The sequence below is a fragment of the Naegleria lovaniensis genome, assembly GCF_003324165.1.
Source record: "Naegleria lovaniensis strain ATCC 30569 chromosome Unknown tig009, whole genome shotgun sequence".
Classification (NCBI taxonomy): domain Eukaryota; phylum Heterolobosea; class Eutetramitea; order Acrasida; family Naegleriidae; genus Naegleria; species Naegleria lovaniensis.
The window spans coordinates 1-24,913 of NW_025407831.1; the positions used below are offsets into that span (position 1 = coordinate 1).

At 37.3% G+C, this 24,913-nt stretch overlaps 15 protein-coding genes across 15 annotated transcripts; 7 read left to right on the forward strand and 8 right to left on the reverse strand.

Annotated features, from left to right (window-relative positions):
- On the forward strand, positions 1 to 1,710 carry C9374_000001 (uncharacterized protein; the record flags this gene model as incomplete). The annotated part of the gene is made up of 3 exons (XM_044685493.1): positions 1 to 249; positions 327 to 1,073; positions 1,184 to 1,710. Coding segments are annotated over 3 exons (1,523 nt in total), but the record flags the coding sequence as incomplete, so codon positions are not given.
- Positions 1,711 to 1,861: 151 nt separating this feature from the next.
- Positions 1,862 to 2,422, forward strand: C9374_000002 (uncharacterized protein; the record flags this gene model as incomplete). Its single annotated transcript, XM_044691368.1, has 1 exon — positions 1,862 to 2,422. The coding sequence occupies one exon, from the start codon at positions 1,862 to 1,864 to the stop codon at positions 2,420 to 2,422; it is 561 nt and encodes a 186-aa protein (XP_044552555.1).
- Positions 2,423 to 2,648: 226 nt separating this feature from the next.
- On the reverse strand, positions 2,649 to 4,998 carry C9374_000003 (uncharacterized protein; the record flags this gene model as incomplete). Its single annotated transcript, XM_044692478.1, has 4 exons — positions 2,649 to 3,230; positions 3,317 to 4,489; positions 4,653 to 4,699; positions 4,842 to 4,998. The coding sequence occupies 4 exons, from the start codon at positions 4,996 to 4,998 to the stop codon at positions 2,649 to 2,651; spliced, it is 1,959 nt and encodes a 652-aa protein (XP_044552556.1).
- A 24-nt stretch (positions 4,999 to 5,022) lies between these two features.
- On the reverse strand, positions 5,023 to 8,003 carry C9374_000004 (uncharacterized protein; the record flags this gene model as incomplete). The annotated part of the gene is made up of 2 exons (XM_044693589.1): positions 5,023 to 7,048; positions 7,108 to 8,003. 2 exons carry the CDS (start codon positions 8,001 to 8,003, stop codon positions 5,023 to 5,025), a joined length of 2,922 nt encoding a protein of 973 aa, XP_044552557.1.
- Positions 8,004 to 8,831: 828 nt separating this feature from the next.
- Positions 8,832 to 9,782, forward strand: C9374_000005 (uncharacterized protein; the record flags this gene model as incomplete). The annotated part of the gene is made up of 3 exons (XM_044694700.1): positions 8,832 to 8,942; positions 9,081 to 9,366; positions 9,478 to 9,782. The coding sequence occupies 3 exons, from the start codon at positions 8,832 to 8,834 to the stop codon at positions 9,780 to 9,782; spliced, it is 702 nt and encodes a 233-aa protein (XP_044552558.1).
- Positions 9,783 to 9,798: 16 nt separating this feature from the next.
- On the reverse strand, positions 9,799 to 10,665 carry C9374_000006 (uncharacterized protein; the record flags this gene model as incomplete). The annotated part of the gene is made up of 1 exon (XM_044695811.1): positions 9,799 to 10,665. The coding sequence occupies one exon, from the start codon at positions 10,663 to 10,665 to the stop codon at positions 9,799 to 9,801; it is 867 nt and encodes a 288-aa protein (XP_044552559.1).
- Positions 10,666 to 11,549: 884 nt separating this feature from the next.
- On the reverse strand, positions 11,550 to 12,359 carry C9374_000007 (uncharacterized protein; the record flags this gene model as incomplete). Its single annotated transcript, XM_044696921.1, has 1 exon — positions 11,550 to 12,359. One exon carries the CDS (start codon positions 12,357 to 12,359, stop codon positions 11,550 to 11,552), a length of 810 nt encoding a protein of 269 aa, XP_044552560.1.
- Positions 12,360 to 12,402: 43 nt separating this feature from the next.
- C9374_000008 (uncharacterized protein) lies at positions 12,403 to 13,125 on the forward strand (the record flags this gene model as incomplete). The annotated part of the gene is made up of 1 exon (XM_044698026.1): positions 12,403 to 13,125. One exon carries the CDS (start codon positions 12,403 to 12,405, stop codon positions 13,123 to 13,125), a length of 723 nt encoding a protein of 240 aa, XP_044552561.1.
- A 183-nt stretch (positions 13,126 to 13,308) lies between these two features.
- C9374_000009 (uncharacterized protein) lies at positions 13,309 to 14,097 on the forward strand (the record flags this gene model as incomplete). Its single annotated transcript, XM_044699137.1, has 1 exon — positions 13,309 to 14,097. The coding sequence occupies one exon, from the start codon at positions 13,309 to 13,311 to the stop codon at positions 14,095 to 14,097; it is 789 nt and encodes a 262-aa protein (XP_044552562.1).
- A 110-nt stretch (positions 14,098 to 14,207) lies between these two features.
- On the reverse strand, positions 14,208 to 15,386 carry C9374_000010 (uncharacterized protein; the record flags this gene model as incomplete). The annotated part of the gene is made up of 1 exon (XM_044685494.1): positions 14,208 to 15,386. The coding sequence occupies one exon, from the start codon at positions 15,384 to 15,386 to the stop codon at positions 14,208 to 14,210; it is 1,179 nt and encodes a 392-aa protein (XP_044552563.1).
- Positions 15,387 to 15,704: 318 nt separating this feature from the next.
- On the forward strand, positions 15,705 to 17,722 carry C9374_000011 (uncharacterized protein; the record flags this gene model as incomplete). The annotated part of the gene is made up of 4 exons (XM_044686604.1): positions 15,705 to 15,929; positions 16,012 to 16,852; positions 16,994 to 17,358; positions 17,408 to 17,722. The coding sequence occupies 4 exons, from the start codon at positions 15,705 to 15,707 to the stop codon at positions 17,720 to 17,722; spliced, it is 1,746 nt and encodes a 581-aa protein (XP_044552564.1).
- A 213-nt stretch (positions 17,723 to 17,935) lies between these two features.
- On the reverse strand, positions 17,936 to 19,477 carry C9374_000012 (uncharacterized protein; the record flags this gene model as incomplete). The annotated part of the gene is made up of 1 exon (XM_044687715.1): positions 17,936 to 19,477. The coding sequence occupies one exon, from the start codon at positions 19,475 to 19,477 to the stop codon at positions 17,936 to 17,938; it is 1,542 nt and encodes a 513-aa protein (XP_044552565.1).
- Positions 19,478 to 20,131: 654 nt separating this feature from the next.
- C9374_000013 (uncharacterized protein) lies at positions 20,132 to 21,403 on the reverse strand (the record flags this gene model as incomplete). Its single annotated transcript, XM_044688825.1, has 1 exon — positions 20,132 to 21,403. The coding sequence occupies one exon, from the start codon at positions 21,401 to 21,403 to the stop codon at positions 20,132 to 20,134; it is 1,272 nt and encodes a 423-aa protein (XP_044552566.1).
- A 210-nt stretch (positions 21,404 to 21,613) lies between these two features.
- C9374_000014 (uncharacterized protein) lies at positions 21,614 to 22,048 on the reverse strand (the record flags this gene model as incomplete). The annotated part of the gene is made up of 1 exon (XM_044689935.1): positions 21,614 to 22,048. One exon carries the CDS (start codon positions 22,046 to 22,048, stop codon positions 21,614 to 21,616), a length of 435 nt encoding a protein of 144 aa, XP_044552567.1.
- A 1,025-nt stretch (positions 22,049 to 23,073) lies between these two features.
- Positions 23,074 to 24,849, forward strand: C9374_000015 (uncharacterized protein; the record flags this gene model as incomplete). The annotated part of the gene is made up of 1 exon (XM_044690813.1): positions 23,074 to 24,849. The coding sequence occupies one exon, from the start codon at positions 23,074 to 23,076 to the stop codon at positions 24,847 to 24,849; it is 1,776 nt and encodes a 591-aa protein (XP_044552568.1).
- Positions 24,850 to 24,913: the final 64 nt, after the last annotated feature.

Consider the following 24,913-nt stretch of genomic DNA (forward strand, 5'->3'; position numbering starts at 1 on the left):
CAGACAATGGTAATCATAAAATTAGAGTGGTCTACCCAGGTAATACCATTGTGACCATTGCTGGGACTGGCGTGTCTGGTTTTTCTGGAGATGGAGGTCCAGCTGTCAATGCCCAATTATCTTTTCCACGTGGAATTTATGTATTCAATTCAAAGATTTATATTGCCGACCATGGCAATCACAGAATTCGTATGATATACAATGGTTACATACAAACCATTGCTGGTAACGGCCAAGTTGGTTCTGATGGTAGGTGAATCATGATTTGTAATCCAATTTATGTGTGGACTGACGTTATTCAATTTGCTCACAATTCTTCATGTCAGGCGATGGAGGACCTGCAATTTTTGCTTCATTATGTTATCCAACAAGTGTAAGAGTTGCACCTTCAGGAAATGTTTACATTTCTTATTTTGATCATGAAGTCAATGCAATAAGAAAGGTAGACACGTATGGAGTCATTTCCACGGTCATTCAATCCTCTTCAAGAATGGTTGGTCAAAATTTTTGGGTCACAGATAATGAGAGAAAGATCATCATGCCCAACTGGTTCCAAAACACCATTTCTATATATAGTTATCCTCAGTCGGTATTAACAACAATTGCTGGCATTTCTGGTTCAACAGGTTATTCTGGAGATGGAGGTGATAGTTTGGCAGCACAACTCTATTGGCCATATGGAGCTGTTGTGGATAACAATAGCGGTACGATTTACATTTCCGATAACTTCAACAATGCCATTCGAACTCTCATTCCCAATTGTGGTTCTGGACAGCTCTACAACAAAACAGAATTGGATTGTTTTGACGTTTGTTTTGGAGTCCCTTCAAATTTAGCACATGTTTGTAGTGGAAAAGGAACTTGTACTGCACCAAACACATGTTTGTGTCCATCTGGATGGAAAGGAAAAGGTGATTGTTCAGAGTCTTCATGTGAAGCTTTGGGTAATTGTAATGGACATGGTATTTGCACGGGACCTAATGAATGTACATGCCAAACAGGATGGAAAGGAAGTAGTGATTGTTCCATGTTCTCATGTGATGGAATGAATAACTGTACTGACCATGGAACCTGTATTTCGAATAATTTATGCGCCTGTCAAAGTGGTTGGAAAGGAAGTGAGGGATGTTCGAAACCGTCTTGTGAAAAGCTTCAAAACTGCTCTGGACATGGAACTTGCAAGTCCAACAACACGTGCGACTGTCACTGGGGTTGGAAAGGTTAGATTGCTCAGTTCAAGAAAGTACTAATGGTGGAGGTAATACCGTATCTGTCGACAGCAATAATCCAACAACACCAACAGGTGCAATCGTTGGAGGCGTAATTGGAGGTGTGTCTTTACTCGGAGGTTTGATTTCTTTTATTTTCATTGTCATGATTGCATGGCGGAAAGTAAGGAGTGTCAAGAAGACCAAAAATTCACAACAACTCAAAAAAACACTCACTCCACCACCTCTCGAACTTCCACAATCACCCTCAAGAAGAACATCAAAAACCACTGCTTTCTTTGCAACACCTGTAACACAGAACGACGAACAAACGTTCACATATTCAACAATTAGTTCAGCAATATTTGTATCTGCAACTCATTCAAATGTAGACAATTGTGCCACTCCTACCAACAAAGAAAATGTATTGTACTCCCGATATGAAGGATATTATCAATTTTTAGGAGAAGGGGTTTTGGAAAAGTTTACCAAGTTAAATTGAAGGGTGAAAATGTTTACAGAGCTTGAAGATCATTTCTCCAACCAATGGTTTTGATGTCAATCAGGGATTACAGGAGGCATTTCAAACTGTCAAATTATCCTCAATGCATCAAAACATTGTTTGCGTTCACTGTGCTTTCCTTCTTGACAACATGGATTTGTGCATTGAAATGGATTTGATGGAATATGGAAGCTTACACACCATGTTCTGCAGAAAAGATTCCATTGTGCCCTCTGAAGAAATTATTTGGTCCATTATTTCACAAATGATCAATGTTCTCTCTGTCATTTCAAAAGAAAAGATTGTTCATAGAGATATCAAGCCAGACAACATCTTGGTCAAATCGGTCAATTTAGTATCGAATGAAATTCACGTTTGTTTGACTGATTTTGGTTTGGCAAAGGATTTGAAATGTTACATGAACCAAAAATCTGAAATCAAAGGTACAATGGGATTTATAGCTCCTGAGATTTTTGATAGTAATAATTATTCTACTGCTTCAGACATCTTTGCGTTGGGTGTCACTATTTATCAATTAATGACAGGCTGTCAAAATGACATTACAGCCCTTTGTAAACAACCTGATGCTCTTCGTAAAGATATTTTGACAAATCAAAGAGTTACATATAGTGCTGAATTAATTGATTTAGTCATGAGAATGGTTGATACCAACATGAGCACACGAATCACGCTCCCTGAAATGATGAAATAATGTCTTTTGCAAATAATTGGTTGATTTGCGTCAGACTTACTGTTGTTCACGAAGAAAATTTGCTATTTGACAAATTGAAATGTATTCGAAGCGTGCTACATGCTCTCTATTTTCAATAGGTTTAAACAAGCTCTTGAATGGCCATCTGCACCTTAAACAATAAGTCTTCTCAGCTATTGTTGACTGATACTTTCTTCACTCGACTTATGACGACTTCACGGTTAATCTATTCCAACAACAAATCTGATTGATATGGATCAGTATAATAATTTTCTTGGCTCAGAGCAGTTGAGAGTGTTTGTTCAACTGTAGAATTAGAACTAAACACAGAAACAATTGGCTGTTGTGAGTCTTCTTCAGTAATTGTTGAAGGCAATAAGTGAATATTTAAAGGTGACGTCAAGACATCATAAAAGAAAGTGCTCACATCATCCATGTTGGAAGAAGAGGTTGCTGGCGTCACTGTCTCAGTAAATCCCATTATTTCACTGATTTGATGAACTGCATTTTGATCTTCTGGAATCGTAAATTCTTCTCTGTTGAACTCGGTGAATGCTAGTTGCTGGTGATCTGTAGATGTATGGGAAGATTGTTGAGCGAGTTGCTGTTTTGTATTTCCTTCAGTATGATAATAGGATGTGGCAGCTCCGAATGCACTCATCAAAGATGGCGACATGTTGGAAGCATTATTTCCATGGCTAACAGTATTATTATGACTTGTCGTGGCTTCTGTGAACTGTGTTAAAATTTGTTGGAATGTATCTTGTGGTTGCTGATGCTGTTGATTGTAAGTTTGTTGATGTTGTTGCTGATGAAGTAATGTTTGTAATTGCCACTCAGTTTGTAATTCTCGATTTCTCAGTTCTTGTTGAATCATGGTAGTAAATTCTTGACACGTTTTTCAACAATAGAAAATCGTTGTGCCATTTGAGTTAGAGCTTTTAGATCGCTTCTTAAATAGTCATAATATTTTGCGAGTGATATTTCTGTTTCATTTGGTCGCAACCCTTTTACAATTTGTTGAACAAGCGTTAAATGAACTCTTGCTGCGTTCATGACTGTTGAATGAACGTGAGCAGGTAAATACGGGAAATAGGAAACAGTAGTCAGCTCTGAAATTCTATTCGCAGTTTCAATAATAGCATTTTCCGCCTCGGATGCTGTTTTAGAAAGTATTCCTAAACGAACTCCTTCAACCATCAACAAATACATGAGCTTGGTCAAAGCAGCGCTGACAAGTGACTTCTCTTGTCGTACTCTATTGAATTGGGCTTGAGGCTTAAGGATCATTTGAGCATGCGCCATGATTGCTTGTTCCTCTGCACTCGATGAAAATTGAGGTTGTGGAATTTTCAAGCCCGACAGGCCACAATCACCGTCTTTCATGTGTTGTGAAATGTATAAAAAGAAATCCATCATTTTCTTCATGTGGAACACTTGCTGTGTGAATTTTTCTGAGCTCACAACCACATCAAGATGTGAAGATTTTGTGAAATCTAAATCTCTGTTCAAGACCTCTAAAGACTCGGCTTCATCTAGTTGTAATTTCGTATATAGTAATGATCTGCATAAATAAATAAATTGTAAATTATCAGCAAGACGATCTTTGTTTCTATCAATAAAGAATTGAACGCTTCCAAGATAGTACCGACATTGTGCAAGCTCTCCTTCACTCAAGCAAAACAATCCCATATAGAGAAATGCTCCAGCAATTGAAAAGTTATCCAACAGGTCAAAAACTTGTGACAAGTATTTGCGTGCTGTGAGGAATGCATTCCTTCCATCTTGTTTTTTGCCTAAATTTTGAAAGCAGTTGGCTTGAATAGCATACAGTAGTGCAACATTTTCAGGAACTTGTTCATTCTGTGGATTCTTTGCAATAATGTCAAGCATGGTGGCTCTCTGAATAATAGGACAACCCAAGCTGACGATATCAAAATACATGTCAACAATTTGAAAGTTGACACTTTGTTCTTCATTTGTTGATTCATTAGAAACTTCATTGCTCGAACTGGTAGATTTAACAACTTGGTCTATGATTTGATTGTTATCGACCGTCAAGTTATGCTAATAGTGGTGTTAGATGTTTTCTTTTTTGAAGAAGTTTTCGAAGAAGTGGAGTTGGAATTATTACTTGGGTAGTTCACAGAGTGCATTGTGAAGGAGACTTTGTAGGGTTGTGATCTTTGTGGTCCTCGTTTGAGTTGATCAGGATAGTTGCATTCTTTACCTTTTTGAGCACAATCAGTGCATGATGGCAGTTTTCTATCACATTTTCTGTTGAGTCCATGAATTTCAAATATTGACAAGTTGCCAAAAGTCAATCATCAAAAATTCAAAAATAAATTCCGAAATGAATGGATGGTTCCGTATTGATAATTCGTTAGAAATTCAAATGTTGTTCACACAAAAATCATACCTATGACCACGACGGCAAGAGACACATGCAATCGGATAGTACAATTGTTGTGGTTCTTCACCACTTGCGTTTGAATATTGGTTGGAACTGGAAGTGCTTGTACTCTTGTTCGAAAGAGAGATGACAAGGAAGCAGGAGAAGAAGCATTTGATGACATTTTTTTTCCGTTGATCAAACCAATTTATTCTGCAAGATTGCTCCTTCTGTGAAACAAGGATCGCAAACTGAACTTTGATTTTTTGGTCTTGGCTGGAGTTGTGATTTCGGATTCTTCTGGAGTTATGGTTATGATTGTTGAGAAATTCAATAATTTTGCCTTTGCATCTGCATTTCCCTTATTGGCAGACTTTTCATACCATTCTCGTGCTATCAGTGAGTTTTGTTCAACTCCTTCTCCATTCTCATACATGACTCCAATATTAAATAAGGCAATATCATCTCCCTTATTTGCTGCTTTCGAATACAAATCAAAAGCTTTTTCATAACTCTGAGTAACACCGTGGCCATAATGATACATGTATCCTAAATTAATAAGTGCTGACGTATTTCCTTGTTTTGCCGATTTCTGATACCATTCAAAAGCTTGATATTGATCCTCTTGCGTTCCTATTCCATGGTCATACATGTAACCAAGAAAGTTTTGAGCTTGGGCATTTCCTTTCCCAGCAGATTTCATACACCAATAAAAGGCAGTAGTTTCGTTTTTTTCCACGCCTAATCCTTTGTAGTACATGTCACAAAGGCAAAGCTGTGCTTCTGCATCTCCTTGCAATGCACATGCTTTGTACCACTTCACGGCTTCTATGTAATCAATGTCAACACCAATTCCTTTCTCATACATTTCACCCAGATAATATTGAGCATCCAAATGTCCTTGTTTTGCTGCTTCCGTATACCATAGAATGGCTTGGTCATAACTTTGCCATACACCATACCCTTTCTCGTACATGTATCCAAGATTAAATTGTGCATTGGCATTTCCTTTGGAAGCCGCTTTTTGATACCATTCACTAGCCACAACATAGTTTAGAGGTAAACCTCCAAGGCCCTTTTCGTTCATGAATCCAAGACGATTCTCAGCTTCTGGAACTCCTTGTGAAGCGAGCTGTGTATAGATTTCGAGTGCCTTATCGTAATTCATTTTCACACCTTTTCCTTTTTCGTACATGAATCCTACTCGATACTGAGCTTGTACATCACCCTTCTCAGCTGCTTTCTGGTACCAACTGAAGGCCAGTGATGCATTCGGATCTACTCCCAATCCCGCTTCATATAACCTTGCCAGATTATATTGTGCATCGACATTGTTTTGATTTGCTGCTTTTAAATACCATGCAAAAGCAATATCATAATCTTGAAGAACTCCATACCCCAATTCATACATGTATCCCAAACAATTTTGAGCTGATGCATGACCTCCAATGGAAGCTTTTTTGTACCACACGCTCGCTTTTTCATCTTCTCCATTGTCTTCATAAAGAGTTCCAACAACGTATTGAGCTTCAATGTGACCATGATTGGCTGCTCTTTCATACCATTGTAACGCTAACTGTGCATCTTGTTTTACTCCCAAACCCTTTTCAAACAAAAATCCAAGATAAAATTCACTATCAACGTTTCCTTTTTTAGCATCACGTGCGAAATATTCATAAGCTTTGGCATAATTCTTTTGATCCAAGTAAGTCTTTCCAAGATTAGACTCGAGCTGAGCAGATTGTTGATAAGAGACAACATGTGTTGCCTTTCGTTTAGATGGTAGTTTTGATGGTGGTTTCTTTGATAGTTTTCCTAATAATTGTGACACACTAATTCTGTCAGTGCTTTCCAATCGAATCATGGACATGATTAATTGTACAAGGAAGTCCGAGTAATTTGCCTTCATATGTGAAGTAATGAATTGACGAATTGCATCATTATTAGAGTGCATGACTAAGGTTGCCCACGAAGTAACTAGATCAAAAGAAATCAGCTGGTAAATGGTAACTCCCAATGCAAACATGTCGCTCGAATACGAAAATGAAGGCTTTTTAGACTCTAATCCAAACGCCTGTTGAATTTCAGGAGAAAAATACAGAACAGTACCTCCAACACCTGTTTTGTGTACTGTGTCCATGGATCGAGCCATTCCAAAATCTGCAAGCCCAATTGAAATTTCTTGTTTCGTCAAATCAAAACTTCTCACAAGTATATTGTGAGGCTTGATGTCTCTATAATGTGTATTGATGCACACTCAATTATACACATGTTTTCTCCATGACGAACTTACCTGTGAATGATTTTCTTCGTTTGCAAGCATTCCAAAGCAAGACAAGTTTGCAAGAGAGTATCAAGAATCATCTTTTCTGGAAGAATCTGTTGTTTTTTGATGAATAAATCAAACAAACTTCCCTTCATCAATTCCATTTCAATACCAATTGTTGAAAGACTTCCCGCAAAAAATGAATCAAATGTTGCTACAATATTTTCATGTTTCAATTCAATCATTTTCTGGAATTCTTTCATGGCTGTGTTGGCAACTTCAAAATCTTCAATTTTCATCAGCTTGATCGCTCTTCGTGAATTGCTCTCTTTGCTTGTAACTGAGTATACCGATCCGAAACCACCAGATCCAATGAATTGAATGGATGAATACCTCTTATTGAGATATTCTTCAACTTTATCACCAGGTCTTGAACTGTTGAGGTCTTTTCGAGAAGTTGGAACGCTATCATGGTTGTCCTGTGGTGGCTGTATTGTTTGGATACCGAAGGAAGAGCGAGGAAAATTGGAGTCCTTTGTACCGGTCCTGTTCGCTGCAGTAATAACACCTTCAGACGCATGATTGCTTGATGCCCTTTTGCTGTTGTTGGATGGGGAAAGAATTTTGAATGAGAGTACCTTGTTTTCTTTCTTTGTGTTTGGGTTTTTAATTTGATCCAAAAACACCCTAACGTCTTGATCAGAGGAAATACAAACTTCTTCTTCAGCAGTTTCGTCGAAATACTTGATTCGGAAATCGTTGCACACATTGTCTGTAAAGTTTAAATTCTTGGCTTTGTTTTTGATATCTTTCACAAGACTATCAAAAGATGTATTTTCTTCAAGTATTAGAAGAAGTTTTTCAATGTTTGATGAGCTGAGAGATGAGCTCTCTCCTTCTAAACGACAAATGACTTTTGACATTTTTTTCAAAGTGTGATTTGCTAAACTAGTTCATATTGAAATTTTTCCAAATTGAGGTTTCATTATGCTTGAGCTCATAACTTGAGCAGAATCAACGCATCTGATTTCGTTTTGCTAAAACACACAAAAATACTCCTCATTACTATCATCACAAAACGGAATTGCAACAATTATCATCTCCTTCGAAATTATTGCCATTCAATATTAGGTGAAAAAAAGTAGGGGAATTTTAAAGTGGCCAAGAGGAGTATACATGTGCTGCTCGTTAATAATCACAGCCCTTTTGCAAAAAAATCGGAGAGCAAAAGATACGGCGACGTCATTTTCTTGTTGAAGGAATATTTTTTTAAATGGTGCTGCAGTTTTCAAAACTAGGGCTCTTCATGGTTTTGGACAGACTAGATTTCATGTTAATCCAGAAGACATGGTTGTATATATTTCTTGGTTATGAACAGACGGTGCTCCTCATTCTCGCGTATTAATAAAACATGAGATTGAGATTTTTTAACAAGAATTATAATAATACCAGCCCTTTCGTGCACGAATATGGAAATACCATCTTCAAACAAAATCACACATTTATCCAGAGGGCCAACCGTTTTTTTTGTTCTCTTCAGATTTTTAGCACACTACTTTCAAGCCGCCATCATCAAAAACGATCAACAAGAACCGAATTCTTGATCTGAGAGTAGTATATACTCACCATCTTTCCATCCGCTTTTTTCAATATTATTCATAATATATTTATTTGTGTTCATCATCATCAACATGTTGTGCACAACAAATTCATTCAATATTATGTTGGTGGTCGTGGTGATCATCATCAGCATGTTTCAACAATGCGCTTCTGCACAATTAAATAATTATAACGGAGCATCCGTTCCTCTCGAATATTCACAACAAAAGGTTTGCCAATTGGTTGTTGGACTGGCGCAATATGTAAGTTGGAGGATTACGATATTGATATTCACCAGACTCTCGTTTGTTCTATGGTCATCGCTCCATTGAATTGTGCTTGTGGTCATCACGATTTCAAAATGATGGAATAATGTTGTTGTGAACGCCCGACCTTCACAGAAACTCGTCTCAGAGAAGAAGAGCATTTCTGAGATGGAACACGACTTGATCCATACATGTACAAATAGTGCAGCATTCAATAGAAACCAAACCATGATGAACATGTGCCACGAATTGGCCATTTCCTTCCTCCCACACGTTCTTAGTGAAATGATTGCAAATCATTCACCCAAGACTATTTGTCAAAAACAAGACCGAGGATACAAATTGGTCATGTCACAAGTGAAGGATGAGAATAGAACCAAGTATATTTGCAACGTGTGTCAATTGATTGTTTATGAAGTTGGTATGTTTTAGTATGTCGTTGTTTCAATCACGTGTTCACATAACTGTGTTAAATATTTGCCGAACCAATCAACGTGGTTTACCCTTAACGCTTGTGTAAAAATCTTTACAGAATTATTTATCTCTCAAAATGAGTCCATGTCACAACTCACTCAAAAATTGGAGGAGGTGTGTACAACTGTCCCAACAGCCTATCAAGCTATCTGTATCTACACTGTTGAACAATACCTCCCAACATTTATTCAAGAAGTTGAACACGAATTGTCTCCCTTGGTCAGTTGTCAAGAAATTGGTTATTGTCCAGAGGATCCAAGTGAAAGCAAGAGAACCAGCTCACCATCTGCCAAAATGAAAAGAGAAAATGCTGAGAGAATGGCTACCATGTTGACCTCAATCAAGTCCATGTTAAATAAATAATAAGGCAAGATTTCTCTCACACTTTACCACTTGTGCCCAAATATGCGCCATAATAACATTGTTGCATTCGTTCGAGAAATAAGTCGTCACAATAGTTCCAAACAAAACCATTGGTCTTGAGTGCTTCCGTTTGCAGTTCAGAATCATGTCGCAATCCTTGGACTGCGGAATACAAAGCATATCCATTATTTTTCACAGCTTCTAACACGAGTTCTTTGTCATGGCTAACGTAACTGTATCCTAGAACTCCAATCCCGTTGTATTGGACAGCTTTTAACATAAATTCCTTGTCATTAGCAAAATCTAGTGGGGCGTATTGTAGAACATTTTCACATCCAAGTCTGACAGCCTCCAATATGAATTGTTTGTCACTCAAAAGTCTCTTTGAAGCATATTTAAGAGCAGACTTATTTCGTTTGATAGCTTCAAACACAATCTCTTGATCTCCTCTTATCATCTCATCAGCAAAAGCAAGGGCGTAACCACTTTGCATCACAGCTGTCATTACAACTTCCTTGTCGTTTTTTAACTTATCAGATGCGTACTCAAGAGCGCGTGCATTTACATTCACGGCAGCTAATATCACCTCTAGATCATTTGTCAAATCAGTTGATGCAAATTCAAGAGCTTCTCCGTTTTGATTTACAGCAGCTAACACAACATCCTTATCGTTCTTCAATTCTTCAGAGACAAACTCTAATACTTTACCATTTTTTTTAATGGCCCTCAATGTAATTTCTTTGTCGTTCTTTAAATCATCAGACGCAAACGACAATGAAGTACCATCATTTGTGACGGTATTCAAAACCACATCTCGATCATTCTTGAGGTCACACGATGCAAATTCTAACAAAAATCCAAATTTTTGAACTACTTTGAGCATTATTTCTTTGTTCGAATAATCAAATATTAAACTACTTTGAGCATTATTTCTTCATTAATTTCCAAATTGTTCCACAACACGCTCTAACACATCACCGTTTTGCTCCACAGGAGCTAAAATAACCTCAATGTCACGACGAAATGGTGTACGGTCAGAAAACCACAGAGCATTTCCATTCTGGCAGACTGCTTGCAAAACAAATTCCTTGTTTTCCAAAAGATATAATCACCTCTTGATCGTTGTGAATATTGTGATGTGTATATTGTAATTCTGAACCGTTTTGTTGAACAGCTTCCAGAACAAAATCACGGTCTTCTTGTAATTGTGAGGATGCAAATTTCAATCCATAACCATACTTTTTAATGTGATTCAACACAAATTGCTGATCATTCATAAACTCCACTGGAAAGAATTTCTCATACTCCAATTCCCGATTCAAAAGCCATTTCTTTTTTCCGGCTTGTTTGAGAATTTGTTGTTTAATAATAATTCCAATCGTTGGTGATATGTTCTAGTCATCATTATCATCATTTGAAACAGAAAAATTTGAAAAATCAACAATTATCATTCGTACATGTTTATCGGTTTTGGAAACGGATCAATTTTCGTTTCTTATTTTGAAGTGTTTTCTGTGGAGCATTGTCTGCCTCCTCTCCATACCCGAAATCTTGGTCGTCCTCTTCATTGTTTGAATATCGTTTCAACATTTTTTCAGCATTTAGCATGGGTTAGAATGATTTGAAAATTTCAAATACGTTTTACAACTTCCATGTTAGGTACACTTCAATCGGTGATGGTCTTGTTGCAAAAGACAAGCAATAAGTCAGAATGTTGGTGAAATATAATCCAGATTACGATATTTGTTGATACACATCATTAAATCTCTACTCCGAACCCTCCTGCTTCTTCCACCAGTCCTTTAATCCACCTGCATAAACAATAACATTCTTACATCCTAATTCTTGTAAAATTTCTGCTGCTCTATCCAACCACTTCATATAAGAAACGCTGTACAAAATAATCATCGGGCCCTTCTCGCTTGAAATATCGTGAGAAGGCAAGACAAATGCGTATCGTTTGAGAGAGGTATTAACACATGTACGAAGGAATACGTGACCAATATTCTTGAGCAGAATATTCTTGGCGCTGGCATGGAGGGAGGGATAGTTTTCATTAGACGAGTCTCTCTCGTCCCTAATGTCGTAAAGAATGAAATCTCTTCCTGCCTCCAGTGTCTGAAATATGTGTTGTAGACCTTGTTTTGTGACATAGGAAATGTTACATTTAGGATTAATAGAGTCGAATGATGTATTGAGAGTTTCATGACCACCGATGTGTTGGGAAAGAAATTCGGAGTTGAACTGAGAGCAAATTGCAACGAATTTGTCAGTAAAGTCGCAATATTCATCATAACGTTGTTTGAACTCCTGTGGTCGAGGTATGTACATGCTTTCAAAAGAATTTGTGTGACTCTTCTTTTTCTTCTTTTTCAGTGTTGTGCTTTTATGTTTGAAACAACATGTGGCTGAGTGATAACTTCGATCAAAAATGAAAGCCTTAATTTTAGTAAAAAGGATCAATGAATTGGAACGTATGAACCGAATAGAGAGTAAATCCGTTACTGGTCTACCATTAAGGGAGCGAAGAGAGGACCCAGATGAAGAATTCAACGATTGTCGTAATAAGGTAGCCATCAGCGAAACAAACGAATAATTTTTTTTAAATTTTTATTTAAAAATGGCACCAAAGCGGAAAACTCGTTCATCACAACAACGAACACCCTCATCGAAAAAGGGAAACGCATCATCAGGTACAACTTCATCTCCAAAAGCAACAACACCAAAACGGAGTTCTCATCCAGCTATCAATGTGGACGAAGAGGACGATGAAGAATTCTTGAATGATCAAACAACTACATCCAGTACACTTGCTGTCGGAGGAAACACTCCGAGTACAAATAAATCATATGAGGACGCTAAACAATGGGAAGCAATGAGAGCTAGACTTGCACTACTCGAGAGAGATAATTATTTTGATAGGAAAGGAGGCAGTGCAGGAAAGTTTAGTATCATTTCTGGAGGTGATGATGAAGAAGGTGTATGGGATACAACCAATGATGTCACCAGACCGAAAAACAAGTCCAAGAAAAAAAAGAAGGATACTTCCGAAGATGTGGAACCATCATCAAAGAAGAAAAAGACTGAGTCTAAAGACTCCAAAAAGAAATCGGCAAAGTTCGTTCGGAGGAAATTAGACCATGTATTATTGAATATGGACAAAGTTCACTTGAATTCACATCCGAATTATTTTTCGATTGAAGCATCTCCTTCCATTTATCCACCACGAAAGTTTTGTTACACCACAGGATTCTTAGCAAATTATACATGTCCACACACAGGAAAGCATTTCATTAATATTCCAGCCTATGAGCATATCAAAAAAGATTTTCAATTGGAATAATACGCTGGCTGAGAAGTGAACTTATTGCATTTCGGTTCATGATAGTATCTTTCATCAAACTTGACATTTCTGAGCTAGGTATTGGTAACATGCGATAGCTTTGCTGGTGCTTACCTCGACACGATCGACCAACTACTATTTCACAGATATCAATCTCGATTTTTTGATTTTTTGTGAATAAAAATGTCTGAAAAGTCCTTGCTCCTTCCTCTCCCAATCAACGAACAAATCTATGAAGAATACCTCATCAAAGTTGGCACGAGTTCGGAAGATATTTCTCTCATCTCATCATCACTGAACGAAATTAACAAACAAATTGACAACCTTTTTAGCAACGCCATTTCACACAACGATGAATCATTTGCTTCCAAAATTACAACATCAAACGAAATGTTACAATTATTCAAATATGACGTTCCAAAGAAAACACCAGGAGCCTTCGCCTGCAGTAGAGCAAAGGACGAAAAACAATTTGATTTATTACAGTGTGCTTTTGGAATGGAACACGTAAATCCAAAGGATGATCGTGTGATTGCACTTGCAAAATTTATTCATCTATTGTACGAAATTGTGAATGCCTTGCAGAAGGAGGTTCAGTGTGAATGGTTGGGAATTTATAAAAACATTCACTCATGCCTGTACAAGATGAGTTATTATGGAAAGTTCAGTCGGGCAGATTTTCCAATTGATGAAGAACATGCCAAAGCATCCACGAATTCTTTTGTAGCATTGAATGGAGTTGTGGTGACTTGGGAAGATGTCAATTCAGCATCTGATTCAGGTCAGCCCTATTACAGTTGTGATACCATGGTGCAAGCAGAGTGTTGTTTGCCAATCTATGATGAAACCAATTCTAAAGTGATTGGTATTATTGATGCAGAAGCACATTCAAAGCAATTCTTTTCCTTGGAGAGGAAATTTAAATTATTGAGGGCGTGCTTTCTTTTGAGATTTGTGTTCTCCATGATATGATCATGATATGATGATGGTAAAATTGAGTAGGTACTAGTACAACGTGCATATCTCATTGCTCAAATTGAGTATTTAATACTAATTCAATATTTACATCTTTTGCCTCTGCATTATTGATAAGGAGTGCCGTTCAATATATCTAATTGCTTGGAAATTATTTCTACAAATTGACCCTGATTAATTCTTGAACTCTTTTCAAATGCTGATAAGGCTTTTTCTGCACTTTTAGAATCCACTTTCAGATTGATTAAAGTCTTTAACGTTTGGTCGTAGGTCACAAAGCCCTTATTATTAATATCAATCATGGAGAACATGGTTTCAAAATCTGAGGACGTTAAAATCTTCTTCGAGGAGTGGGACTGAATTTTCTTCAAGTTATCAATGAGAAATTGTCGTGGATCAGAAGGCATTTCTACCAACACAAGCTGCAGCAAATATTGAAGCAACTCGCTAACTTTGTGTGTCTTCATGTATTCTCGAGCAGTGTGCTTGCTCTCGTAAAATGGTTCATTTTCCTCTTCAGTTTTGCCTTCGACAGCATTCACAAATCTTCTCATATCAGCCTCCATATTGTTGGTAATGTCAACAAAGGTGAGCGGAATATTTCCATTGTAATGCAAATATTTTCGAAGATCATTAATTGTCTTGTCTTTCTCAATGTACTCATGATGCACCATTAACGTATCGATTTCATCTTGATTGTAACATCCCTTGTCCTTTAGAGATTGCTGAACTACCTCTCTTGACGCTCGAACAAGCACAATTTTTACATCGTGGGAATCTTTATACAATTTGATAGCTTCCATCAATGGGTTGAACACTGATCCACTCTCTTCAGATCCAGAGCTGTTAGAAGTGGAAATGATGACTTTCCGACACGATGGATGTTCTTTCAAGATTGTCTCAACATTTGGAATGGCCTTATAGATGTAATCGATAGTGATGGCTTCCGATTTTGAACACTTGTATTGCTTGTCCAGAAATTCCTTCCAACATAAATCAAAATCATTACTAGCGAAGCGAGAGGCAAAATTTGAAGCATCCTCGAATTCAAAACAATTCGGAGTCCTTTTAAAATCGTGCTCGATATCTTTCGGTGCCACCGTAACTGTCGGAACAAACACAAACTTTTCGAGTCCGTCCAACATTCGATGGATGCTGCTTGATGCACTGGAAGTTTTTTCAAGCAATTGCTGTTGAGAATCCATCAAACTTTGCAATAAATTTTCCTTTCTGCTTCCGACTGCTCCATAGATTAAAACAACGGTTGGTCTTTGAGGTCCGAACATTTTCAATTGATGTTATGGCAACTCTTTCAAATATCAAGAAGATGATTCAATTTTTTCAAAAAAATGATTTGTAAATTATTGGCGGCAAGAATGCGCTGTCCGTTTCTTTCAAACTCTTCCAAACAAAAAAAATCAAACAAGAAGCTTGCAGTTCGGGATTGTTTCGTCATCATTGAAACCGAAAATTAATATTGGTGTGAATAGTGAGTGATAACCAGTAATGATTTTCATCATCTTGAGCAATTTTGAGAGAAGGTGAATTTTGAAATTATTATCGGATTTGCAAAATAGTCGGAGGACCAGATTATCAGCAATAAAATGTTGCATCTGTATGTGGCACACTATGCAACCAAACTGGCGAATATTGTTCAACAGGTTCCGTTACCTTTCTTGGCCATCACCATTCTCTTTAATGCCATTGCTTTTTTTATAGAGCTCTATTTGGATTACAGGCAAAGTAGGCTTTTGAAAACATCAACGAATATCCCATCTAAATTGCAAGATTATATTGACAAAGATGAATATGATGACATGAGAAATTATGTAAGTTTGATGATTAATTAATTTAATCCAATTCTAACCGCAAATGTGTGTGAAATAATTCATCATGATGGTATTTAAATAGAGTATAACAAGATTAGGATTTTCTCGATTAGAAAATGCGTACGGTTTCATTACAGAAGTATTTATTTTGCTCTCGGGAGTTCTGAATTGGATGTTCGATCTAGCCCTCAAAACGAACATGTTACTTTTTGGCCTCGGTGAAGAATATGTCATCACTAGAGGTGTGACATTTCTATTTCTTGTTTCATTATTGAGCACTTTCGTTCGTGCACCATTTGAAGTGTATCGTATATTTGTGTTGGACGGAAAATTCTTTGAGATTAAGCAAGAACGAAGAGATTTGCAAAAATCGATCGAAAATGATCCATCCACAGAATTTTTAAAGAAAGAAACTCTTGATAAAATCAGTAGAAGGAGAGTCATGCAAGTGAATAATGCAAATATGTTTTTCGGAGATGAAAATCACCAGAATGGATCCTACTACAATGAATACAGTACCGATGAAGAGGAGGTTGCTCTACTTCCTGAGCATGCTAGCCCTCAACTCAATGAAAAATCAATTATTGGCAAGGAAAATATCGCCAACAAGCTCATGACTTCAACAGCCGTAGAAACATCTGAAGATGAAAAAGAGGACCATGACGCCTCCTTGAGTGACAATAGCAGTGACAGTGGAGTGCAAGACATTATGTCTGTTTTCCGAAATTGGATTATGGATCAAATCAAGATGGGAATTATGGCCGTGGTGATTGGTATTCCATTATTATTTTTAATTTTATGGCTCCTCATAACAGGTAGCCCAATTCATTGGGTTTATCTTTGGTTTGGAGGTGTTGCCCTTTCTGTTGGAATTTATGAATTGTATCCAATTGTGTTAGCACCCATGTTCAATACTTTTTATGGTAAGTGAGGGGCACTGTTGAAAATCAGAAATTACTAATAATTTTATTTGCACAATCACCAATGGATGGTCATCCATTGTCATTGATTAAAATACATTTAATTTATGAACGTTAATGGAATGAATGGAAACCAACCTACAGAAATGCCTGAAGGCCCACTTCGAAAGAGTATCGAAGAACTGACCAAGACTGTTGGAATTGATGTGAAAGATATTGTCTATGTGGATGGTTCAAAACGAAGTGAACACGCCAATGCTTTCATGGTGGGCAGTGGAAAAAACAAGAAAATTGTACTCTATGATAACTTGATCAGCAAGGATGGATTGAATTTAACCAATGAGGAAATTTTGGCAATTCTAGCTCACGAAATTCATCATTACAAGATGAATCATAGTATCAAAATTCTAACTTCTCAAGTATTGGCACTCGGAATATTCTTATTCATTCTTTCATTTACAATTTACAATGAACACTTTTATTCAAGCTTTGGATTTGGATTTATTGATGTAAGTAGCATGGACACGACTTCACAAAATGTACAACAATAATATTTAGCCAAGTGTTGGCCTCTGCCTATTTTCTTATCTATACCAACCATTGGGCAACCTTGCCATGGTCATACTGAACTACATTCAACGAAGCTATGAATATTCAAGCGATGAATACAGTCTCTCTCTTGGCTATGACATTGAAAAACCACTAATTAGAATGCATGTAAATAATGTATATAATTTAATTGTTGACAAACTGTACTCGAGATATTACAACGCTCATCCCTCACTGTTAGAGCGAATGGACAATATAAAACGATTCAAGGAAAAGTATGCCGTTCGACAACGCCTAAATGCAAAGCTCACAAAGCAAGAATAGGAATAGAATAATGGTAAGGTGAACGCATCTGCACTTGAAATCACAAAGACCGTCAGACCACTAACATCACATGTACATCTAAATTAAATCTTTACGGCTTGCCATGCATTTGTACTCTGTTTTTTTGGTTGAAGTCCTCATCTTGATTGACGGACTAACTTTAGATGCTAATATTCCTCCTAAATACTTACGGCCGTACCAAATAATGGCCAGTTATTTGGTTAAGTATTTAGGAGGAATATTAGCATCTAAAGTTAGTCCGTCAATCAAGATGGCGGCTTCTTGGTTATTCTGGATCAAGTTTCCATTGGTGGAAGAACTTGAAGCAGAGCAAGGTTGATGGACAAGCTTAAAAGAAGCATTGGTGGATGCAAGGAATTTGTACTGGTTCAAACATGCCTTACGGAAAGAACGAGAGTTTCCTTGTGATTCTGAAATGGTCACCATGTTGCAGACTTGTCCTTTCGGACCTTTGGAGCCTTGACAATATAGAAAGTGAAATTCGTCAGAGGTGTCAAATCGTACATAGATGGATGGTTTGGGGTTGTTGTCGTCGTTTGCTTGTTTTTTGATGTACCGAAAAATGCAAGGAATGTAAATGCGTTGGTTGTTATAGATTCGAGAATTTGGAGCAAGAGTAATTTCAATAGAATATAAGCGCATTGCCTTCTTGAGCTTGTCAATCTCAGGTTCGTACTGACTGTCAGGTACAGAATATACATGAATAAGTATTGGTGTGGTTGGAATGATTCCATTTTGTAGTACATATTCAATATAAGTATTTCTATGGTCCAATTTGATTGGAGAAGCCATCACTGGCATGGTAGGAATGGTGTGTTTCTTTCTCTTCTTTTTGGAACTTTCCAAAGAAGATGAGTTGTTAGTTCTCACAATAGTTGCATCAGAACATGTCCTCTTATGACTATTGTTCACAGTACCTTGTTGCATGATGGATGGTTGCATTATTTGGTGCACAAAAGGTTGTGGCATGAATGCATAGGGTGGAAAGTGAAATGATTGAACATGTGACATCCCGCCGCCACCACTCATTGCCACATTTAATGGAAAAGGAGGAGGAGGTAGAGGAGGAACGATAATAGGGTTGTATATCGCCGTTGCGCAACCATAACCATATGGACAACCAAAATTACCATAATTACCAACTGGCAGATGTGTACTTCCATGATTTCTGCTTGAAAGATCACCCAAAAGTGCACGGAACAGATAACCCATTGGATTACTGGGATGAAAATAATAATTCTGCTGCATGAAAGGAGGAGCATAACCAACATTTTGAACCATTACGTTCTGACAAGGAAATTGTGGTCCAAGATTTGGATTGAGAATAATTCTGTGATTATTTTCCTCAACAGAAGAAAAGTTTACATAAGTGGTTGTCGGATTCGGTTTTGTAACCACATGAGAATTTGCATTCAAATTTTGGTTCAAAGATCTTTGTGGATCATCGTGTGGATGGAAAGTGTTGTCAGGAGGAGTGACTGCATTTGTTGCTTGATCATGACGCATCAAGTGATTTGAAATTGAATTCAATTCATGATCATTTAGTTGATCTTGATCATCGTCCTCCTGATCGGAAAGTAGATCATCAACGGTTAATCCTTCGGTTGGAAACAAAGGTTCTTCATATTCTTTAAAACGATAATCATTAAGAGAGTTGGAAGCTTGTTCATTGTTGGCACAATCGAGAGAAGAGTTGGCGTCCAACAACATTGGGTCGGTGAGAATGGTTGCCATGAGTGTATGAGTTGTTTGTAAAATTTTTTTCTTTGTTTGAATTTTTGTGAAGTTGCTTCAAGCAAGACAGGCGTTTTTAACAATTTTATCTTTTGACATTTGACTGGAAATGAGAGCTCTCAATATGATTTCGTCCAATCAGAAAACTCAAGATTTACAACTCAGGATATTTGCCAAAAGAAGGGTATTGGATTTGAAAAGGAGTCGAGAGTTCTCGACAGCAACACTTTGGAAACACGGTTGTTGTATAAAACGTTTACAATCTTTATGTTTACAATTTATATTTTCACTCAAATAAAAATTTGTTCCACCTACCCTTAACATCCCAACACCACAACGAATGCAACAGGTTATCTAATCCAAAGTTCATGATTAATCATGGTCTTTAAAAAACAACTAAAAAGTCACTGATCAGTTGCGTTTGAAACAACCATTGAACAATACATCCACTTTCTATGTTACAGTGTGGTTTATTTTGTTGTATATACAAAGTATTTTCAATATCAACGCATTGCACTTTTATCGTCGAAGAGAATATTGCTTGGCGATTTATGTACAAATGTCACCAATCTTTACTTCACCAAAGTTGATACTTCAGTGAATTAGAGAGTAATGACATGTGCTTTGAAACTGCATAAATCGTCAAGCAAGTTCTCAGTTGATCTGTCTCAAGTATTCATTGGAAGATGAAGTACTTGAAGCTGATGTGGTCGACAATTCGTTGTCAAGCGTTAAAATGGCGTTGGATGTATGTTTTGAGTATGCGCTCAAAATTTCTTTTCTGAGACTAACTGTTCCATCTACAGCAATGGACACAACATTCTTGGTCTTCTTTTTCTGGTTAGTTATTGTGTTTTCATGCTTCTCTGTGTCCTGTTCAGTACGTGGTTTGGAAACAGCTTTTTTCGACCCACTGCCCCTACCTTGACAATAGACAAAGATACGTTCAGTGGACTTGCCAATTTCAATCCAAAAGTATTTGTTGGCAGGAAATTTCATTCGGTTCTCCATTTTCTGGAAAATTTGGCTGACATAGATTTTGTGATCCTCTGTTTGTGTAATTTCAGTAACAGTAAATCGATACTTGCAAAGAGGGGTGGCTTTGCTACCATCTGTTGCATTCGCTTGGTGTTGAGTTTTTCGAGAGATATAAACTCGAATTTCCACACCAATATCACCCTCTGGTATTTCCTTGGATGGCAATTCCCATTCAAGATATGTATTTCGTTTGTCGACTCGATTAATGTCATCGTCATCACTACTTGTCGCCTCTTTCTTGATCTTTTTGCTTCCACGAGAAGTGTGAACGCTACTCTCTTGCTTTCTCTTCTTTGATAACTCTGGCTGTGGCTGCTCCGTAGTGTCCTCGTCCTCGTCCTCCTCATGGTCGTCCTCCTCATGGTCGTCCTCGTCATGCTCATCCTCGTGATACTCCTCATGGTCGTCCTCGTGGTCGTCCTCGTGGTCGTCCTCGTCGTGCTCATCGTCGTGCTCATCGTCGTGCTCATCGTCGTCCTCTTCCTCGTGATCGTCGTTATCAACATTAGTATTGCATAATGAAGGGCCTACATGTTGGTTGGTAGTCGGTGGAAAAGGTGGCATCACTGGAATGAAAATAGGAAGAAAGGCAAAGGACACTGCATAGGACGGCTGTTGAACACAACCAAATGTTGTTGTGCTGTGATTGTTGTTGTGAACAATTTGTTGGTTGTTGTTGTTGTTGGGATTTCTGAACTGATCATCAGCGTGATCAATAATTTGGATGGAAGGAACATTCACGCAAGAAGAAACCTGGCCGTGGTGCTGTGCTTGAGTTTCATCATGAGTAGTTGTGAGAGTTGGATTGTGGCTGTTCGAAGAATCTTCTCCACGAACACCATCAAGGATTGATAAACAAGAAAGAGAGTTTGCATTGAATTCGTCCATGCTGATATTGATTTTGAGTGTTTTTTGTTTGGCTCTTGAAATTGAATAATAAATCGGTTCTTTTTATGACAGTTGACTGTTGAGTGTTCTCAACTCAATTTCGTTACAACAGTCTGGTTTTCTTGTAAAATCAAAAGAACCAATCGTCACAAAAGCACCAAAAATTAAAGGGAGTTCAATACGATTACAGGGTTTAAGCTATCCAAAATATTATTGATAATTATTTTCCAATGCATTGCTTGTCATCATTGATTGGGTCTCTTGTTGAGCTGGTGTTATCGACGTTTCATTTTCAACATTATCATCAGAAGATGATGCTGCACCTTGTTTCTTTTTCATTTTAGCAGCTTCCTTTCGTTCAGCTTCCTCCAACTGTTGCTTTTCCATTCTCATTAATTTTCTATAATCTCCAAACACGACTTTCATCAATTGTCTTTTTTGAACATCGGGAACACTCTTGGATTGTAATGTAGAAATAACCTTGTTGGTCTCTCTAATTTGATACTCATCTGCATCCTTTCTTTTCAATCCCAATTGTAAATGTTCAATACACCAAGTTAATTCCGAGTCGAGTTGAGCCTTTTTCTCTTCCGAGAGTTGAACTTTGGGCAACGATGAAGAAGGAGCCTTTTTCAGTGGTGGCATTTTTTTATTGAACTTCAGTAACAAAAATCTCATTGGATTCTATTGATGATAATAAATTCATAACAGCTGCAGTTATTAATGAACAAGGTTGAAAAAGTATCGTTTACCAATAATTCTTGTAATGTTTGGATTTGTTTTCAAATTAAAAATTCAAAAAAATATTTCAAAACCAATTTGCTTCGTTCATTTCACTCCAACATGCTCCGAGCAAAAAGAAAAACAAGATTAGTGATTAGGTTGGAACTTCTCAAACGGTCAAATGGGATCATCACGATACGGTCCATTTGTTCTAATGGAGGAGGATAGGAAGGCACAGTTTGATGAATTAATACGTAATGTTGGTCAATGAGGGCATTCCGATACAAAGAAGCCTGCATGGAGAACGTGTTCGAATTGGTGCCTACATTCTTGCTCATTTTTGGATTTTGTCGACATGTTTAGGTTGGATATAGACCACGCGAGGCCAAGTCAGCCCCAGCGAAAAACACTTGCGTGATCGTTGTCTGAGGATAAGCATACTGTGTAACGTAATCGTCATTTTCAAATCTTGTCAATCACGTGGAACATCCACACCCAACAAAATGGCCACACATGCCACCCACACTCCTCTCATCTTGCTGTTGCTTGTGTCTTTGCTTTTGACACATGTATGGGCTATATCTCAACAAACTCCCTACGCAGCAGTTCTCTCATCTTCAAGTCTCAGAAAGCTCTCGAATGGAGACACATTGGTTGGAGTACACACCTTTTTGACCCTCTTCGTGTGGAAGGACAGGGTATTTAACAATGTGTCCACATCTAATTCGTTCTTTTCTGATTGACTCGACAAACTCAATTCTTCATCAAGTGCTATTGTTTTGACACGAGACGATTTTATTCAACTGATGATGAAGAAAAAAGGGGAGATAACACAAGTAGGCACCTCTATCAAAATTGGAATCGAAAATCACAACGTTGCCTCTTTTAATGAGATGCTGAAATTTCATAACTTGACATCTGACACGTTACCCATAACTGTTCGCAAAATGAGGGTGTGGTCAGAGCCATGTAGAATAGGTAACGTATTTGAACAACACGATGCTGTTGTTATGGATCCTTATGATTTTGCTTTTTACTTGAGAACATACAGAGATCGAACACAACAGTCTACAACAGCATCTCAAAATTACATCAATACTAATGATTTCATTCCAATTCCTTTGATTCCAAACACACTGATAGTGAAGAGCGTTAAAAATACATGGTCCGACAATACCAATCTCCTCCAAAATCAAACCATGGGTTTAATGTTTGATTACGCGGATATGACATGTCTAAATGCTGACGTAGCAGATGCACAAACCTATCGATTCTTGACAGGGTACTCTAATTTCACTCAACAAGATGCAGAGTTAGTTCGATATATCTCTCGAAAAGCTATTTCCTACGACTGGAGAGTGTATAACCATTACATGCCTTTATTTCTAGCCTCACATAACTTGACTTCACCTAATTGGAACTTGAATGCTGTCGTAAGCTCTCTATTTCCTTCCACATGTCATCCATGTGGTGCTGATACTCTTTGTCTCTCCAAGATCTTCCGGCCTGAAACAGATTCTGGTATATTTCCCCAATTCATAATTTTCATACTCTATTTCGTGCTATTATTTGCAACAGGAAGCTACAAAATTCCAGCATTTAAGAGAAGACTTCTTGTTCCTTACACACCATTACTTCTATTTATTGTATTTTTAATGTTTTGCAATTTTTTAGTGAGACTTTGCTCTCCAATATTCCATTTTGTTTCAATGATCATTTATACATGGTTTTTCCTAATCTATTTCTTTTCAGTAGTGCGATTTTATTATTTGAGAAATTTATATACATTTATTTCAAAGTCAAGGCATAAAAAATTGCTCAAAATATTGGCCACCAATCGAGTTGGGCTGTTCATCACAGGTTTTCTCTCATTTATGATGAGTGTAGTATTTTCTTCGATTGGAATTTATATTTTCTTTGGAAATTCTATTGAGGAGACTAATACTTTCCGAGTAATATTTTTATTCGTAATTATTATTTTGGGCAGCATACTTGCCTTAATTGCAATATCATTTGACATTTTTGTAAACAGAAAGAAGATTAGACAAAAAGGACTTTTTACTTTTCTATTATTTGACGACCCTTTTTATGTGCGTATTGATTTAATTTCCATTAGCTTGGTCATCATTGTGGCCATTCTTGTAATATTGGGCAACACTATACCAGGATTAGCAGAAGCAGCTACTTCAGGAGGTGCCAGCGCCATACTCAACACAGTTCTTTGTATTTGCTGTGTCATGTTTTGTGGAGGAACAACACTCACCATTGAAATTGTCAAAAAGCTTAGAAATCGAAATGCAAAGAAAACCTCGACCGAACTTCAAGATTTGCTCGCAGAAAATATTGACCTCTTGGAATTACTCAAAGAATATGCCTCTAAAGAATTTAGTATTGAAAATATTGAACTCTTTTCATTGTTGAAATCCATCAAAAGTGAAACGGTCTCACTTTCACAATTAGAAGACATTGAGAAGGATTTTATTGCTAATTTTTCGAAATATGAAATTAATTTACCATCCAGCACAAAACATCACTTTTACAAGCTTCTTGAAGAGTGCAGGAATGCAAATCTCCAACAAGTATCGACACAGAAATTGTTCGACGTGATTTGGAACGAATTAATCATCAACATTTTGGACACCTTTGGGCGCTTGGAACAAACAGCTCAATATAAGGAATGGCTATCGATCAAGACAATGCAAGAGAATAGAGGCCTGAAATAACCACCGAAAGATGTCACAGAGTGAGCCATTTTGATGAATTTGTATTATATATGTAATTTCATGT